Source organism: Hirundo rustica, chromosome 10 (genome assembly GCF_015227805.2).
Source record: "Hirundo rustica isolate bHirRus1 chromosome 10, bHirRus1.pri.v3, whole genome shotgun sequence".
Taxonomy (NCBI): Eukaryota; Metazoa; Chordata; class Aves; order Passeriformes; family Hirundinidae; genus Hirundo; species Hirundo rustica.
This window is the reverse complement of record NC_053459.1, coordinates 3874971-3891644: the sequence shown is the minus strand read 5'-3', so window position 1 is coordinate 3891644 and position 16674 is coordinate 3874971. Positions and strand designations below refer to the sequence as shown.

Here is a 16674-nt window from a genome sequence, read left to right as displayed (position 1 = left end):
GCCGTGTTTCCAGGCAGCTGTCACCCCACTCTGGGCACCTCCCTGGTTTTGAATATGTGGTGTCACTTACAGGTTTGCCATTCACACCTCTAATATACTGTTTGTCTTTCTAGATGAGAACAATTTCATCTTCTCCCCCATAAAGGCTGTGAGAACTCGTATAAAGAGGACAGTACAAATGATCTTTATCCATTATGATTTATTCTCTACAATACTTCATTAGAGGATAGAGTTCAATTATTTACACTCAGAAATTATTATATAGGTAGGAGGCAACCAAGTGTAATATAAAGAATTGGTCTGACGTCTCTGCACTGTAGGTCAAAAGAGGTCTCCTGCTTTAACGAAATAAATTAACCAAAAAAACCCCCAACAAAACAACATGTAGTTTCTGAATACAAACAGAAAACAGCACTAATAGTCAGTGAAGACTGCAGAGGTTTGTTAATGTACTATGAAAACAAATTATTCTGTGCAAAGGTTAAAATGAACTCATAGATTTCCTTACAGATTTTTTTTTTGTTCTGATAAGTTGTAGATATGTGATATTTTGACCATATAACATTCCCAAACTGAAATGGCTTCAGTTGAGATCGACTGTTGAACAACATGAAAAAAGAGAATTAAGAACCTCACAGTGGAAACATTTCAACACTGACAGACTCCAGTGATCAAAGACATTCTCCTGTAGTTACTGTAAAACAAAGACATTTCATCATTGCAGTGAGATTATTTATCAGTTGTGGTTGTCATGAGAATAAGCCCTTCTAGACCAAAAGGCACTTGCTTCTAAGGATGAGTTAATCCAGATCAAACCAGGTAACAGCTGCTTTGAGGAGTAGCTCTAACCAGCTGTCCCAGCCAAGCAACCGTGGAGAAAATCTCAGATCAATCGGCCACTCATTTTGGCTGTCTCCATCTTGAGGCAATTCAAACTACAGCTTGTGCCTAGTTCACCTCTTTCATCCTTATGCATAGCTGCCATGTAATGATCTAGAAACGGGGTTATTTCCTGAGACCACCTGTCCTTGCCATACATTTCTCTGAGCTGACTTTGCTACTGACACAGTTTTCAACTGAATTTATAGCTGGACCCTTATGGGACTAAAGCTGAGAGGGCCTGTTCCTTAGGCAGCAGACCAGTGGTTCTGATCTGCCAGCTTCTCTTCTCACTGCAACAGGACAAGAACACAGTACATATTTAGAGGCATTTATGTTTTGTTTGTTTTTTTTAACAGACCGAGTAGGGAAATAGAAGTGGGAGAGGATAAGACTTCCCAGTCCCAAACCATCTGTCCCACTTCAGGCGTAAACCAACCAAGTTACTCAATCCTAAAATTCTGTTCTTTAAAAAAATGACAACTAACCCTCCCCACCCCACCCTTTAGTCATCCCCTAGTCAAAGAAACTGAAATCAGGAAAACACTATACACTGTTGAAGACACAGAACAGGGCAAACACCTGAAAAAAGAAACAGTATAGTTGAAAAGCCTGGCACTGTATGCCTGCATGACCAGTCTCACCGAGCGTGCTCAGGGGTGAAGTTTTAGCACCATTTTTTTGCCTTTTTTAAAACCTTTTAGAAATTAAATTCTAACATAGAACACTTGAACAGTAATGAGTGTAGCCCTATGTATCATACTGTTTGACAGCTGAAAGGTGAGTGGTATGCCTGGAGCTGACCCCACCCTCCCCCATCACTACACGGCACCTGGGGGAGCAATTACTAACTGGAGTGGTTTGTAACGAGACTCATTTATTCTCAGCAGCAGGAAGTCACGAAACAATCCTTTCATCTTCAATTGCTTTTCAACAACATCACAAGGGAAAAGTGGCAATTTGTAGGAATGACCCAATACAAGAAGGAAAGCTGGGTCAATATTGCACCGTTATCCAGAGGGATCTCCCTCACATCTCTCTCCTCCAGCAGATCTTACACAACATGAAGCAAGATGGCCCAAGTTGTGCCTTGCTTCCTTAGGACCAGGAGCATCACCCTGCAGTTCTCAACTTCCTACCAGCCCTATTCCCTGCCATATCATGGCATAATTTCAGGCTTCAAACACCAGCTTCAAACACACAAGCAGGCTCTAAAGGTGTGTGCAACCAAACTGCCATGACTGCTATGCACTTGCATCTCCTTCCCCGATCATTACTGACCCTCCAGAAGCTTGGAAAACCAACCAACCAACCAAGCCCGGCCCAAAATGTATTCTGAAGTCCAGTTATCTCATTGAAAGAGAGTCATAATTTAGAGTTTATGACAACCCTCAATGATGCTACAGAATAACAACTGATAACTTCCTTTCAGAAAAGAGTATTCCTTGTGATCATCAACCACGGGAGAAGAAATACAGAATGCACATGAGTTTCATGCAGTTTGGGTAATACAGATTCCCCACTCACTGAGCCTGGATGTGGCAATGACTAAGCTGAGTAAGACAAATCTTACCAGCAAAACTGAACGGCACCATTCCATAGGCCTGGAATAAACTGGAACACTCACAGCCCCTAAGAGCAGTAGTCATACTGGCAGAAGTGTCTGTTCTATCAAAAGGAAGGTCCCCAAGACTGTTAGCTTAAACTAAAACAAATTTCAGTCACCGGTCTCACTTGTATGACTACAGTCATACAGGCTCTGCAAGCCCCTCCCCAGCCCTAATCCTATGTCTTACAAATATCTGGGAACAAAATTTGGTCGGAACAGACTGTCCAGGGACACTCGAGGATCTTTTCCTCTGTGTACACAGCACATGCCATATCGCTCTCTTACAGGCAAACCAGCTTTGTGTTCCATAGCAGGCTTCATCACCAAGAATCCAACCTACCAAGGATCTGAACCTTAAAGCCTTCAAGGGTTTATTTAAATAATGGATTAATTTTTCACATGTTTTCTGTCCATGAGGATGGGGTGCTATCCAGGTGTTCAACCCTCCCCAATATCATGATGTCCGCCTGCAACGCGTGGGGACTGCAATCAGCTCTCAGTACACAACAGATACCAGAGGTTAAAAAAAAATTAAAAAGAACCTAAAAAATGTTTCGTTGGACTCCGTTGCCCAGGCTGCCAGGGGAATACTCCTACTTGATCTGGGGGGCTTCCATAACAAACAAGTTTCCAGAGCGTCAGTAACACCAAGGAAGAGATCGGTCCGAAGCAGCACTTTCACTCCTAAAGGTCTTCTGCACCTCACGACAGTTCGTAGGCATGGAGCCCCAATCCAACTGAACCCCCGCTGGGAGGGAAGGCTGAGATAAGGCTTGGGCCCCTGAAGTCCTGTCACGCTCTCGTCCTCCCCCCAGGTCAGCGGGAAGGCAGACTTGGCAACGGAAGCTAGCATCATAAAATGGTGCAGTAATAGAAGTAACTGGACCAGGACGAGGAGGCGTCCGCCCCGATGATGTCATAGCCGTTGGCAGCAACTGGGGAGTGGGACTGGTCATGCAGCCGTGTGTCAGGAGTAATGATTGTAGAGGGGGGGGGCATGAAGGGTGCCATTCTGGAAACAATGCTGGCGGGAGGCCATGTACTCTGCGTAACTGATTGTCACCTTCTCACTGCGGTACCTGCGGGACAGGCAGAAAAATAACGTCACACGACGCAACGCGGAGCGGCTCCACGTGAAACGTTCACCCCACGCTCCCCTTTAGCTCACAGCCACTGATGACCAAGAGGAACCCACTGGCATGAATAACCTGTGTGAGCTTGAATTAGCTCCAGTGCCCCAAAAGATGAGTCCTAATCAAGGTGATCATAAGTAAAGGGATGCCTGAAGTAGCACGCAGGAAATAAATGATCGATTTGTATTCTTTTTTATCCACGCACAATGGAAGAAAACAGCATGAAAACTTTGCTGGAAGGAGATTCAACTCCAGTGATTAAATAACCAGTATTTCATTTTGGTTTACTTTTGTGGTTATCTCCACATTTGAAAAAGTAGTGAAAGAAATGGAGAAGTGGGTAAAGAGAGGTTTATTATAGCACATAAATGACTTAGTCCATGTTGTACAATCAGGATTCACAAAATGTGAAGTTCCTTTGGAGAGACTGGAGTTTTCCAAGTTCTTCTAAAGCACGCTGAACAACAGCCAGCAACAAAGTGGTTGTGAGTTGCACTAAGACCACACTACGTGAGATTTTAATGAAAACCTTCATCCTATCACCTCCTGTTAAAGAAAACCTGCACACTCACCTCATTTCTCTAGAGGTAAAGAATGACCTGATAAATTAGTGTTTCTGTACAAAACCAGAAAGTCACAGTTTTTACCAACATAAAGGGGGCAGAAACCAATAGGACAGCTGGGGGTTTAGAAAAGGAAGCAAATTCTGAAAACCAGCCAGATCTGAATGTGGTTTGGTTTTAAGACAGCTGTCACCTACAAATAGCTACAGCATTCACAGATGAGAAAAGGAAGTTCATTGAAAAGATACAAAAAACCCCCACAACTTTTTCAACTCTCAAAGGTTCTGCTTCTGATCTTTCACATATATGGTAACATTAAAACCAGTGACACTTCTCTTAGAAAAAATGCTAACTTCAATCCTGCATGGATCAAATATATTGTGCTTAATTCCACGTGTAATATATGCCTAACACATGGCATTTGTGATTTGGTCTTTCACACTACACCTCCTCTGGAAGAGGGCATAAAAACTTATATCAAGGACAAATATTTTAAATCACCCAGAAAACACTAAAAAGTAAAATTAAAAGACAACAAATACATCTACTTACCTGGTAAGTTTAATTGTTTTCCTAAAATCATTGGTAATGGGAGCCTTAAAGCCACCTTTCCTGAGTAAGGAGTCTATGGTCTGGATCTGATCCCAGTCTATTGAAAAATAGAAGCAAGGCAAATTTTTCAATATAAAAAAATGTTTCAAAACCACAAGAGATGCATTAAAAGGACTCTAGGAAAACAAACAACTAAACTCTGAGCTTTAGAAATCCTAGTGTTGAACTGGACATATATGGCCTGATGCATGCACACTATCTGCACATGCCTACCCCTTTAAACTCATATTGGAGCTGGTCTATGAAAGAGCAATTCCATATTCCATTCCATGTCTTCTTGTAAAGCTCTGTGCCTTGCCACTGTTGCAGGGACCCCAGATTTTTTCATCATGTACCACTTAGCTCCCCTGAAAATAGGATAATACTTAGCTCTTTACATAGACAAATTGGGATTGATGCTCTAGCAATAGCGCAGTGCACTGCTACGTGAGAGATCAGAGTTAAAGTTCCTACCTTAGTCTTTTGCCCCAGAGCCAGGAGGATGCGACCACTCCACTCTGCTAGGTGGAGGAAAGGAGGAGGCAATATTTTGAGCAGTTACCGTGGTGACCACTACTCTATTTGAGTGGGTAGTGTGCTCCAGAGGGACTGTGTTTCTAGCCCTCCTCTGGAGGATGCTACTTTAGCAAGAATGAGGAGGAAAGTGACTCTCCTGTTGGTGCTGGGCAGCGTGCAGTTATCCTAGTTGGTGGGAGAAACATACAAGAGGAAAGATGCAATGCTGAATGAGGCTGGAAGATCCATACTTTGAGATCCTCTATTTCTTCAGCCCTAAAACGTTCTGGCACTAAAATACAGCTGTGCAAAGATATGGAATGAGAGACAGGCCAGATGAAAACCCAGCAGCAACTGTATCAGGTGTCAGTTGTCAAGATTAAGCCTGGTGGTTCCACGGCACCACTATGAGGACAGACAGCATTGTATTCCAAGCCCCAAACTGACAGATTTAAGTTACCCATATCTGTGACACAGCGTACTGACATGTTTGGCTGCCATCTCAAACCCACCTTGTTCCTTAGCAACCTCAGGTAAATACGTGGCTGTGCGTTTGACACCTTTCTCATTGATGAACTCTATTCTGATCCCATGGATTCCAACCTATAGATGGAAATGAACAGCCAGATAAGAGGTGTTTGCTAGCACCGACTCCATGACTGAGTTCTCATTCCCACAAGGCTGTGCATCTCTCTCTCTCTCTGGACAGTTTGGCTTTTGCCTGGGTAAGGTTATTCTCTTCCCCACTCTCTGCTCTTGCCTGGCAGGTCACACAAGGAGCTCTCTAAGCTACCCTTTCCCAGACAAGCCTCACCAGTGTCCCTGCCACTTCTGCACTAAGTCTTGTCAGTTTTCCATCTCTTGTGTCACACCAGAGAGACACAATCTCTGCACACAAGAACAATGCCTAAAATTACTCAACTATAAAGTCCGTATATATATATATTCCTCTTGAAAGAAATACACTTCCATGTACAAGGTCCTAAAAACCATTCATATCTTTGGTCTTAACTACTTTTCATTTCCAGTTTCTATCCACACCATCAAAATACTTCCCAGGTTTTTATACATGTATTTACAGTCATTTCCTACTGAGCCACATCCGTGAACCACTTTCATGTTTCTTTTATTCCTATTCAGATGCCACCCAGCTGAAAGCCTACTGCTAGGCCATCCTCTTCCTTCCTTCTAGGTTTCCAGCCCCATTTCTTCTGTTCCCAGTCTCTTCTATCCCCATAACCCCTGTAATGAAGGAGATACATCACCATGTACTAACCCGAACCCGAATGGAACGAGAGAGTGATGCAGAGTTCCAAATGCACCTGTTCTCACCTCCCAGTCCAGGTAGTCACTGGCATCCTCAAAGTTAGTGAGGAGGGAGACAGAGCAGAAGAGTTTGGGCAGCTCCTCGCGGGTCAGGGGGGGAAATCGGCTGTCCTTAAGTGCACTAAAGGGAAGAGAAGATATATCACCCAATACAAGCAGCAAAATAAAGTGTCAGATGCTCAATTAATTCCCCTTTTGATTATGCCTGCATGAAATACACTTCTCTGCTACTGCAGAGAAAGTGATTTGCATCTCTCCCTAATCTAATGAACTGTAATACCAGTGGCAAGCTTCCTGATGCTGTCCAATGCCTACTGCAAGCAGAGAGAAATTACGTGCTTCAGACCTCAAAACTGTTAGTATGCAAGACAGATTTGACAGTAGCCTTAAAATGTCAACTGCAACTCACTTTTGCAAAGATGTTCCACTATATCCTGATACATCACCTCACTGTAATTATCATACACTCAGGTTTATTTCATTATGAAGCACATTACATTGAACTGTGTTGATCTAACATCCTAACCTTGAATCCTTACAGACAGATCTTCAGTGAACTAATTTCATATTTATTTCGTTTTTGACAGTTACCTGGTTAATGTATATTCCCTGAGTCCTGAGTGAAGATTCATGGCTGAGAAGGTCCCGATGCAGCCACGAAGCCGCTTGTCTCGCCCCGTCTTCCACGTCACAAAGAGTGGACTGAAAAGGCAAAAAAAATAAAAGAACCCCTCCAGCCTCTAGATGTATTTGGTTGCTAAGGGGAGGCAACCGAAGTATGAAAGAGCCCCTTTGCTTTCTCTCCCTCCAGTAAACCCCAGCAGGCAAGTTTGCTCACCTGCTGTCTAACAAGAATAAAACTTCATGCTCACACCCCCCAAATGCAAACCCCAACACTCCCCTCCACCTTTTCAGCACGCTCCCTCCTCTCCAGCAGTGCTCTGGAAGTACTCCATGGACACCTTCCTGGGCTGTCTTCTAATGAGTGAAATGGTTATTTGGTCCCACTGATTACCTGTCAGTATTGGCCTCACTTTGTAGCATCCACTAGTTTCCAGCATAGTCATATAGAAATTAATATAGATGATGGAAGTTAGTTCTTTATACTACCATTCCTATAAATCAGATTTGCAATAAAAGCTTTTATTTTTTTCTTTTTAAGGAATGAAAATAAATACAGGTTACTTTTTCTCCCTGTTATTTCCATGAGGATTTGACTTCTGGGTCCATCCCTAAGGCTCAAGCAGTCTATGTCCACATCCTCTGCTTACCTGACATTTGATTTGTATTGACACGTATTTTCTCCTGTTGAACACATATCTAAAACACTTTCCTGTCTACCATCACGAATTTACAGGCGTAACAGTAGATTCTCAAACTCAGCAGGCTCATTTTGAGCTATTAAACTACAACTCATGATTTGGCCTTAAAGAATAACAAGTCAGAATAATAGAGCTCTATGAAGAGATAAACAGGTAAAGATGACTGTGAACATTAAATACAAAAAATGAACTACTACAGAAGTGAGTGAAATTGCACGAGCTTTAGAGAGAAACACTAAAAGGACAGTGGTGGCTGCAGCTCTGCAAGAATGTCCGAACATCTGCAAAATTCTGTAAGGCAACTGATAATGCTGACCTAATTATAAAAGCAGGATGAGTGATTCTGTGACTTTGTCAGAGTACAGAGTACTGAATACAAGACATCAGCCTGTGGATTTCTATTGAACTTTCAGTAATATGATAGAATAGGATTTTCTGTCATCAAAAAAAATTGACAGGAGTTTTGAACCATCGAGACTGATTTGACAACATAGCTCAGACATTTGCTTTCCTTGATCTCTTGAAGCTCTTGTAAGCAATGTACCTCTGCAGCAAACCTTACAAAAATACTACGATGCTCTGTTCAGACAACAAAACCAGCATGGAGTGGGGATGATTTCTCAAACACAGCAACAGAACTTCTTATGTCTAACCAGTGAGAACATAATTTAAAGTGTAGCAATAAATCAGTGCCCAGTGACGTTCCTCAGAGCAACAATGGAATTAGATCCATCACAGCATAAATCCATCACTCAGGATCTAGTTACCAGCTGTGACCAACGGCAAAAGTACTGCCTAAAAGATCAATTAGCCCTGGAGTGATAATTGTGGAGGACTTTGCACACAGAGGAAGTGGAAACATCCTTCCACATCCAACAAAAACCTTCTGGCTGGCTTGACCAAGACAGGGGATTTACTGTTCTAGTTTTCCAATCACACTTCAAGGCACTTGCAGGATATAATTTCTCTACATTTTCATCTATCATATAGATAGAAAGAGCAAACAGAAAAAGACTATAAGAAAATACATTAGAAAACTTGGGGGAAATTAAAAAAAAAAAGATACTAAACTTACACAGGAGATCTCTGAGAAACACTACTGTCACAAGTTCAGTGGAAATTTACCTTAATCTAGTAAAATTTTTGGAAGTACTGCTCAGTCTATGTGACACTCACCCCAAAGAAAAAAGGCAAGGGAGAACATAAAAACCACCACTCACAAAATACAAATCTAAGTAAATTCCCCTTCAATACAAATTGCAGGTTCACATTTTCAATTTACCGATTTCCCCTTCCAAAGGGAAAAAATATCCCACAACCCATCTTTCCGCTGAGCTGCAACACAGCTTTATGCATCTATAATAGAAGAGATATTATCAGAGGGGAGAGGATAATTGCATTCACAAGGCTGTATATTTTAAAATACCTTAAAGCACATTTAAAACCATTTTTCATTGTGGTCAGAACAACTGAGGCATAAAGGAGATATGATTCTGTACACACAGATAAAATTTCACTATTTTCACTGCAGAGAAGATGATGTTTCCATCTCTGAAGAATAAATGCACTCAGCAAATTGCAGGTGCAACTGACAATAAGCCCATTGTTCCAGAGCCCCTCCTTGAAAAGTGTTATTTCCCAGATGTACTGAGAAAAGTCACAACAATCTTTTGTCCACGTTCACCCAAGAGCATTTACTGGTACTTTGCAGCCATATCCTCAGCGGATCATGTCAACTATTTCTTCCTCAGCCACAACATCCCACTTTATATGTGTTTGATGAGGGTTTTTAGGCTGAAAGGGGAATTTTAGCAACTAAAAATTAGTTTCATCAACTGCAACTACAAAGGGAATTTTAAAGTAGAAAAATACAGTTTGCTTGAATCAGGGTTTAGCTTGTACTCAGGAAAAACTTGTAACAGAACCAATCTTATGATGCAAATATCTTATTATTTGCCTTTCATGGCAACTAGAAACTTCCATGGTATAGTTTTAGCACCAGTTTGTAATACCTACTATTAAAAAATCAGACTGAAGTACAAAAGTGGAAAAAGTAACCAATTAACTACTTGCATAGGTTCCAGTTACCTGAATAGTAAAGGGGATATTTCCTTCCTTTGCCAAGTTAATTCAGACATAAACACAAGTCTTGCAGTGCCGCCGTCTCTCCATTGATCTGGGACCCTCACTGCTAACACTGGAATAAGGGAATTCTACTTCACAGGTATCCACCAGCTCCATGATTCCCATCAAGAGTGCTGTCCATGTGCACATCCCCTCAGGCTGGTGACTGAAATTCATGGTGATTTCCAACTCACAACTCTGTAACTTGCATGTTATTACACTGTTTATGCCAAATCCTGACCTTCACACCCGCTTTTATCTTTACTTTAAAGTTCAGCACCAGTTTAAAAGCCAGTTTAAGAAAAGGCTGTGCCTCTTTCTACTCAATCAACAGTCTCTCCTCTGTCTGTCCAGAGAGACTCCTGGTAGAAACCTTCGCTTTGTCCAAAGATCTCTCACATTGACATTAATTATTTCACAAAAGGCCACAAGGCAAATTATTTCTGTATTTTTACTTTGCTTACTCTTGTATTTGATAACATTTGGCTTGAAGTTCATTACCAGACTGTCTCAAGTGGGGCAGTTCTTCCTTGTGTGCTGCTCTCCAAGAGAGCAAACCCTATGCTTTACCCTGGGGTACATCCAACTATTTCCTGGGAGTAACAGCATTAATGAGTGGAACACAAGAAACAGCTGGAACACAAGAAAATTCAGGTAAGCATTTACTGACAGGGGAAGAGAAGGGAAGGGCTGGTTATGCTTTGTTGGTATGCTGATCTAAGAGACTTGTAATGAGCACAGAAATAACCAGTGAACAATTTTTAACTTTTCAAATCTGGGCATAAAGTTCAACCAGTTGCTATTCCCCAACGGACATCGTTTTTGAAACTAGTCAACAGAAAAAGCAACAAAACCCAGCCAGAAATGTCCTCCGACACCAAAAGAATGCAGCTCTGTAAAACCATCTCTCTTACCAGCTCAACAGAACAACAGCAAATAACCCTTTGCATTCCAAGCGACAAAACAATAAGTAGACTGACATCAAATGCTCTAAAGGGAGCCCACTTGGCATAGGTATGAATACCAGAAATGTTTCAGCCTGGGGAGTCCCTGGAACTATTTGATATCCTAGTGCAGAGCATTTCTCTATTCACTTGCATTTACAGTATTAAACAGCTTACTCTGCGGCAGCATTCAGAACATGTATCCATAATCCAGCTGGAATAATAACTGCATGGAAGCACAACCTACATCCACCCTGACAGCAGAAAGGTGGGCAGACACTGAATACACACAAAGCAAGTCCTTGACCCGTTTAAGCCATTGTTCCTTACATCATTTTAAAATTCATTAGCTTAAATTAAGGATGTCGGCAACTTTTTATTTTATCTGTTGTTCTGGAGGAGGCCCCAGAGGAGTGTCAGAAGGTCCATCTGTCATCGATCTTTCCCATATAATTCTTTCAACAAACATTTTAACATTAACATTTCCACACCTATGCAGTCAACCTTCAGATAAACATCAGCTAAATCTCACCAAAGCAAAACAGCTTCATAAATCCTTCTCCTCACTTCTGCTCATACATATCTCCTTTCCTCCTAACCTTGGTATCGTCCTTGAAAGTTAACTCTCTTGGCAGAACTGGGTTCATGGATGGACTCAAAGGTTTTTTCCAACCTAAATGATACCATGATTTCTCCCCATATTGCCCTAACACGTCTACAAATGGCAATTTTTAGATTCCCCTCCCTGCTAAACCCATTCACTTGGACAGCTGAAAACTTTGAGTGTCCTTGTCCAACCCTCACCAGCCCAGCACTTGTTTCAGGATGAACTGGAAACTTGCCTCAACTTCAACTCTTCCTTTATTCACTTTCCATTTGCTTTGCAGAAGGAAGTCTCTTCCCTTCTCCAAGTCAGTCCCTCACATTCGAAGCTGGAGCTTCTTCAAATTAATGATGATATTTAATTGGTTTTTTAGTACATTTTTGTAGGTGGCACTGCTCAGTTAAATTTCTGCAGCAGAATCGACTTACAAAGAAGGGGGCAAACTCTAGCAGAACATTACCACGAAGTGGGTTTGCACTCCTCCACAAAGAACACAGTGCCTCGTGGAACACACCAGACTGTGAGCTGAAGAAGCACCACACCTCTTCACACTTAGCTCTCTTTCTGTAGAGCTAAGCCTTTTCTCTCTCGAAGGACACTCTTTAAAGCTCACTCACCTCCAACAACAAACAACACTTTAATCTTTTGTGCACTTACAGTGCAACCTTTCGCTCCCAGCAGACAAAGTAAGAAGCACAATGCCCTCCTTCCTCCCTGCACACCAGTCTTCCCACTCCCCAAGGGAAACCCTCCACCCTTTCCCAGCCAAACCCCAGCTCTGGAAGCTGTTTCCCAGCTTTGCTCCCACATAAGGATGTACTCACTAGGGGTCGTTGGTGAATCGAGGAAGCCGTGGCTGAGGGAACCCGTAGAGATGACAGTAGAGAACATCAAAGCAGTAGCAGCACATCTCTGCTGTCACCACCAGGTTCTTGGTGCTGTTGGCAGTTCCATTGGGCCGAGTAAGTGGGCTCAGAGCTCCTGAAGTGGGATTCATTCGAGTAATTGGGGAATTTCCTGGGCCCAAAGTCAAGTCAGATACGTTCTCCCTTCCATTATTCCCATCTGTATGCTGGTGGTTCTGAAGAGGACCTGAACTGGAGCTTGGTACAGTTGTGGTCTGATTCCCATGACTGTGCGTTCCACTCCCAGACAATTTGGGCTTCTTCACCCCACAACAGCCAGCTGCCAGCTTGGGCTCGAGTGGAGGAACACAGCGTCTTTTTCCCATCCTGCTTCAAAACTCGCTGCCTGGAGCACTGCAGAACCCTGGCACGGAGGGGTGGGGAGAGGGGAGAAGTATTACACAAAGAGTTACAGGTGAAAAACCAACAGCTGCTTCCTTGCTTCTGCTACAAACAGAGGAAGAAAACCCTCCAAACCACGTGACCAAACACAGCACTAAAGCCCGTTCAGCAGGATGGGTGTTTTCACACATAAATGGAAGAGTATGGACACAACATGCACGCAATCGCACTTTCCAAGGTATTGAACACTTTAATAGGTGGCTCATTACAAAAAAAAATGTAACCAGATTTCCCATAAAAAGAACAAAACTGTGGGAAAACAGAAGAAAAAAAGACTTGGGACTACAGATACACCCTTATCCACTACTGTTCCTGCTCATCCATTCCTCCTCAGTCAATGCTTGCACCAGTAGCAAAAAAGTGCATTTCCCTTCCCCATTAATGAGTACTGAATGACAACAGCCCAAAATGACACCTTTGGGGTTGGACTCCCGGGGGTGTTGCCCTTGATTTAGCACTGGCAAGATCAAAGAGGAGCTAAAAGCACTGAAACCACCATTTTCTAAACTACAGACTATTTTCCAGACCACAAACTGGAATCTGCATTTACTTTCTGGGACTGGGTGAATGAATACAGCTCCCAAATAAACATGCAGGGGGTACAGACAAGATGTGCATGACAGGAAGAGCTGAAGCCAGCACGGTCTGAACAGAGGAAAGTGATAATAGCAGGAAACAGGCAGGGTATTAAAATACCCAACAACCCAGAACAGTGTTTTGCCTGCAAAGATGAGAATATGAGCTCATGCACCACAAGAAGGGGAGGAACAAACACAGGGAGAAAAGGCTGTGCAGACAGAGATCAACAAACATGATAGGCAAGGATTACAGGTCAGCGGCAGGAACTTAAAGACCAACATCGCCATGAGATCTGAATACAGCAGGGGAGAGAAAACCAGTCTGTCAAATGGGGCTGAAAACACGGGCACGTGAGTCACAGAGAACACACCAGGGGGACTGAAATCACACTCAGCTCTCAGAGCAGCCCTCCAACCCTCCCAAGCTGAGAGCACAAACACAGTACTGGGAGTGAGGGATGACACGCACTGAAATCCAGGTTGTGACAACTCCGTCCCTTCTCTGCACGTGCAAAGACAGCAAACTTTATTCATGAAGTTCCATCGGTCACAGCAGGAGTCACAGGACTCTGAACCGAACCAGAACTGGTGTAAGGGGCGTTGAGAGGTGTACCTCGCACGCCCGCAGTGCTTGCTCTGCTAAGGAATCCTCACCTCAAGGTTTTAGAAAGACCATAAGAAACAATTTACAAGACCTAAGGAAAATGATAATTTTCCTTTGATCTCCACTTTTGCAATAACAATAAAAAACCAAAATTATATTAAAAAAAAAAAAAAAACAAAAGGAAAAGAAACCAAACCAGGCAAAAGAAAAGCGTAACTTTGACAAAGCAACCATGAAAATTCTTCAGTGCCTATTAAAAGTAACCTGCTCTGGTTCTGAGGGTGCTGAGCCCATTCACCACTGACGGCTCAGCCGCATTGGGGAAGGTAAATCATTATTTATTTATCTGGAAGCACAACACTTGATTAAAGGTCGGAGACGTGGCAGGGGCAAGGGGGAGCTTCCCTCTCTTCTCCCCTCCTCTGCAGCAGGGGCCTAACAAAGGCGGCCGCTCGGCTCCAGCCCCGCTTGCCGGGAGCGCCCCGCGGGCGGGCGGGGGGCACACCGGGCCACCGCGGCGGCGGCGGGACGAGCCGCGGGCTCCCGCACACAAACTTTGCGGGGTGTTCGGGGGGGGGGTCCCGCAGCCCCGCGGGGCCCGGCCCGGGGAGCTCCCGGGGACCCCCCGTGCCCCCGGCCCGACCCCCCCGAGCTGCACCGGGGCCGCCAGGGGGCGCCGCGGAGCGGGACCCCCCCTGCGGCCTCCCCCAGCCCGGGCCGGGGGGGGCGGATTCGGGGTCCCCCTCCGCCCCTGCCTCCCGCACAGCCCCGGCGGGGTCACCCACCTCCTGCACCCGTCCCGGCTTCTCCTCCGCCTCAGCCCCGCCGCCGCCGTTGCTGCCCCGCAGCCTTCTGCCGCCTCATGGGGCCATGGGCCTGGGCGAGGCTCCCCGGAGAAGCGGGCCCGGCGGGCGGGGGAGCGGACAGGGCCCGCCGCGGCCGGGGCTTCCCGGGGCGGCCGGAGGACCGGAGCGAGGCCGCGGGCAGGTCCGCCGCTATCCCGGCAGCCTCCTCCTCCTCCTCCTCCTCCCGGCCGTGAGGTAATGAGGGACGGACACTCATAGTCCGCCAGCCTCCCGGCGGCGCCAACCCAACCGAGGCCCCAGGGCGGGCGCTCTGCCCCACAAGGGAACCATAGAGACGCGCGCTTCCGCGCCCTCCCCGTCACGTGAACACCGCACGTGCGGGAACAAACAGTTCCGGGGACGGGGACGTCACTAGGCCGCAGCGCCGCGCTGCCATTGGCCAGCGGGGATGATGACGTCATTAGAGGGCGGGGCGAAAGGCCTGGAGCGTCCATTGCGCTGCTCGAAGCGGGGGAGTCTTTCCCGCCTCTTTACCCCGTCCTCCCCCCCTCGCTGCCCGCAGCGTTGGTTCGGCCCGGCGCGCTGAGGGCGGGCCCGTGTGAGGGGAGAGCGGCGTTCCGGCCCGGCCCTGACAGGGGCGGCTTTGGTTGCTGCGTCGGCTTTAGTTACACTAATATAAACCCTAACATAGTCGTGGCAGAGCCGTAGATCTCACGACGGCACAGAAATTACTTTTTTAGTATTGCCGATTGCCAACGGGGCACCCAAATCCTTCCCTCCACCCTTCTTCACAGCACCATAAAAACCAAAGCAGAGAAGTAGTTACTTCGTCAAGGGTTTTAGGACTTCGTGCGGAAATAGAGGCCCTGCATTCCGCCCTGAGAGAATTCTCTGGCAGCAGGGGGTTCGGAGTCCTTCAGGGTTGTTATGGCTGTACGAGGTGTGCTTGGCACGCATAAGGGACGGGACAGAGAAAACCACAGCACTCATTCCTAATTTCACCTGGGCAAAATGAACAGCAAACTTTGCATAGCCCAGAGTACCCACACTGCACCCTTTCAAGACTGCAAAGTGGAATTTATGCCATTTCTCATCACAGCTTAAGCACTAAATAAGAGGCATAAAAATGTGAGCTGGAGAAAGCTGGTTGAATGTCAGTGGCTCTTACTGTCTGCTATAGAATAAAATCACAGAATGGAAAGGACATTCAAACTTGTTTTTTTCCACCCCCTGTCATGGGCTGGGACACCTTCTTCAAACACCAGTTTGCTCCTGGCCTTCAAGATTACAGAATCTACATACAGTGGAGCACTGTAATTGCTGCCATTCTAAGGTTATGGAACAGCATCATCCTTTTAAGTCTAGATGGCAGCCTTGAAATGAAACTAATGAAAACTAAGATTACAACGAATTGGGTGAGAATACCCAGAAGAACAGATAAAGAGCAAGTTCCCAAGTTTTGCAGTGTTTAAAAGAATCCTTCCCTCCCTTCTTCCCCCCCCACATACCTCACTCTTTGCTGGTAATGCTTCGGTATGCACGTAAAACCCCCTTGCCAAGATATGAAACAGTTCCCAATCCTGCAAAAGTTCACTTCATAATCACCAGAGAGCTTCTTGTAGAGTCCTTAGGGACCTGGGAGTGTTGTCACTGTGTTTTATTACCCTGACAACATTAAACAAATACTTGACCAGTTGCCCATGTTGTTCTGTTCCTGAAGCACAAGAAATGTGAGGTGACTGCAGCAGTTTAATTCCCACCTTTTCTG

At 45.0% G+C, this 16674-nt stretch overlaps 1 protein-coding gene across 1 annotated transcript; it reads right to left on the bottom strand.

Annotated features, from left to right (window-relative positions):
• Positions 1-184: 184 nt before the first annotated feature.
• On the bottom strand, positions 185-15107 carry AMMECR1L (AMMECR1 like). Its single transcript, XM_040073853.2, has 7 exons — positions 14886-15107; positions 12436-12880; positions 7209-7319; positions 6624-6738; positions 5804-5894; positions 4737-4833; positions 185-3567 (listed from the first exon to the last, which is right to left on the bottom strand). Exons 2-7 carry the CDS (start codon positions 12840-12842, stop codon positions 3456-3458), a joined length of 933 nt encoding a protein of 310 aa, XP_039929787.1. The 5' UTR covers positions 12843-12880; positions 14886-15107; the 3' UTR covers positions 185-3455.
• Positions 15108-16674: the final 1567 nt, after the last annotated feature.

Coding starts and splice junctions, on each gene's coding strand:
- AMMECR1L (XM_040073853.2), bottom strand. CDS start 12,842: ATGGGAAAAAGACGCTGTGTTCCTCCACTCGAGCCCAAGCTGGCAGCT. Junction 6,739..7,208: donor AGGGAATATACATTAACCAG/GTAACTGTCAAA, acceptor TCTTCCCTTTAG/TGCACTTAAGGACAGCCGAT. Junction 5,895..6,623: donor GTGACTACCTGGACTGGGAG/GTGAGAACAGGT, acceptor TTCCATCTATAG/GTTGGAATCCATGGGATCAG.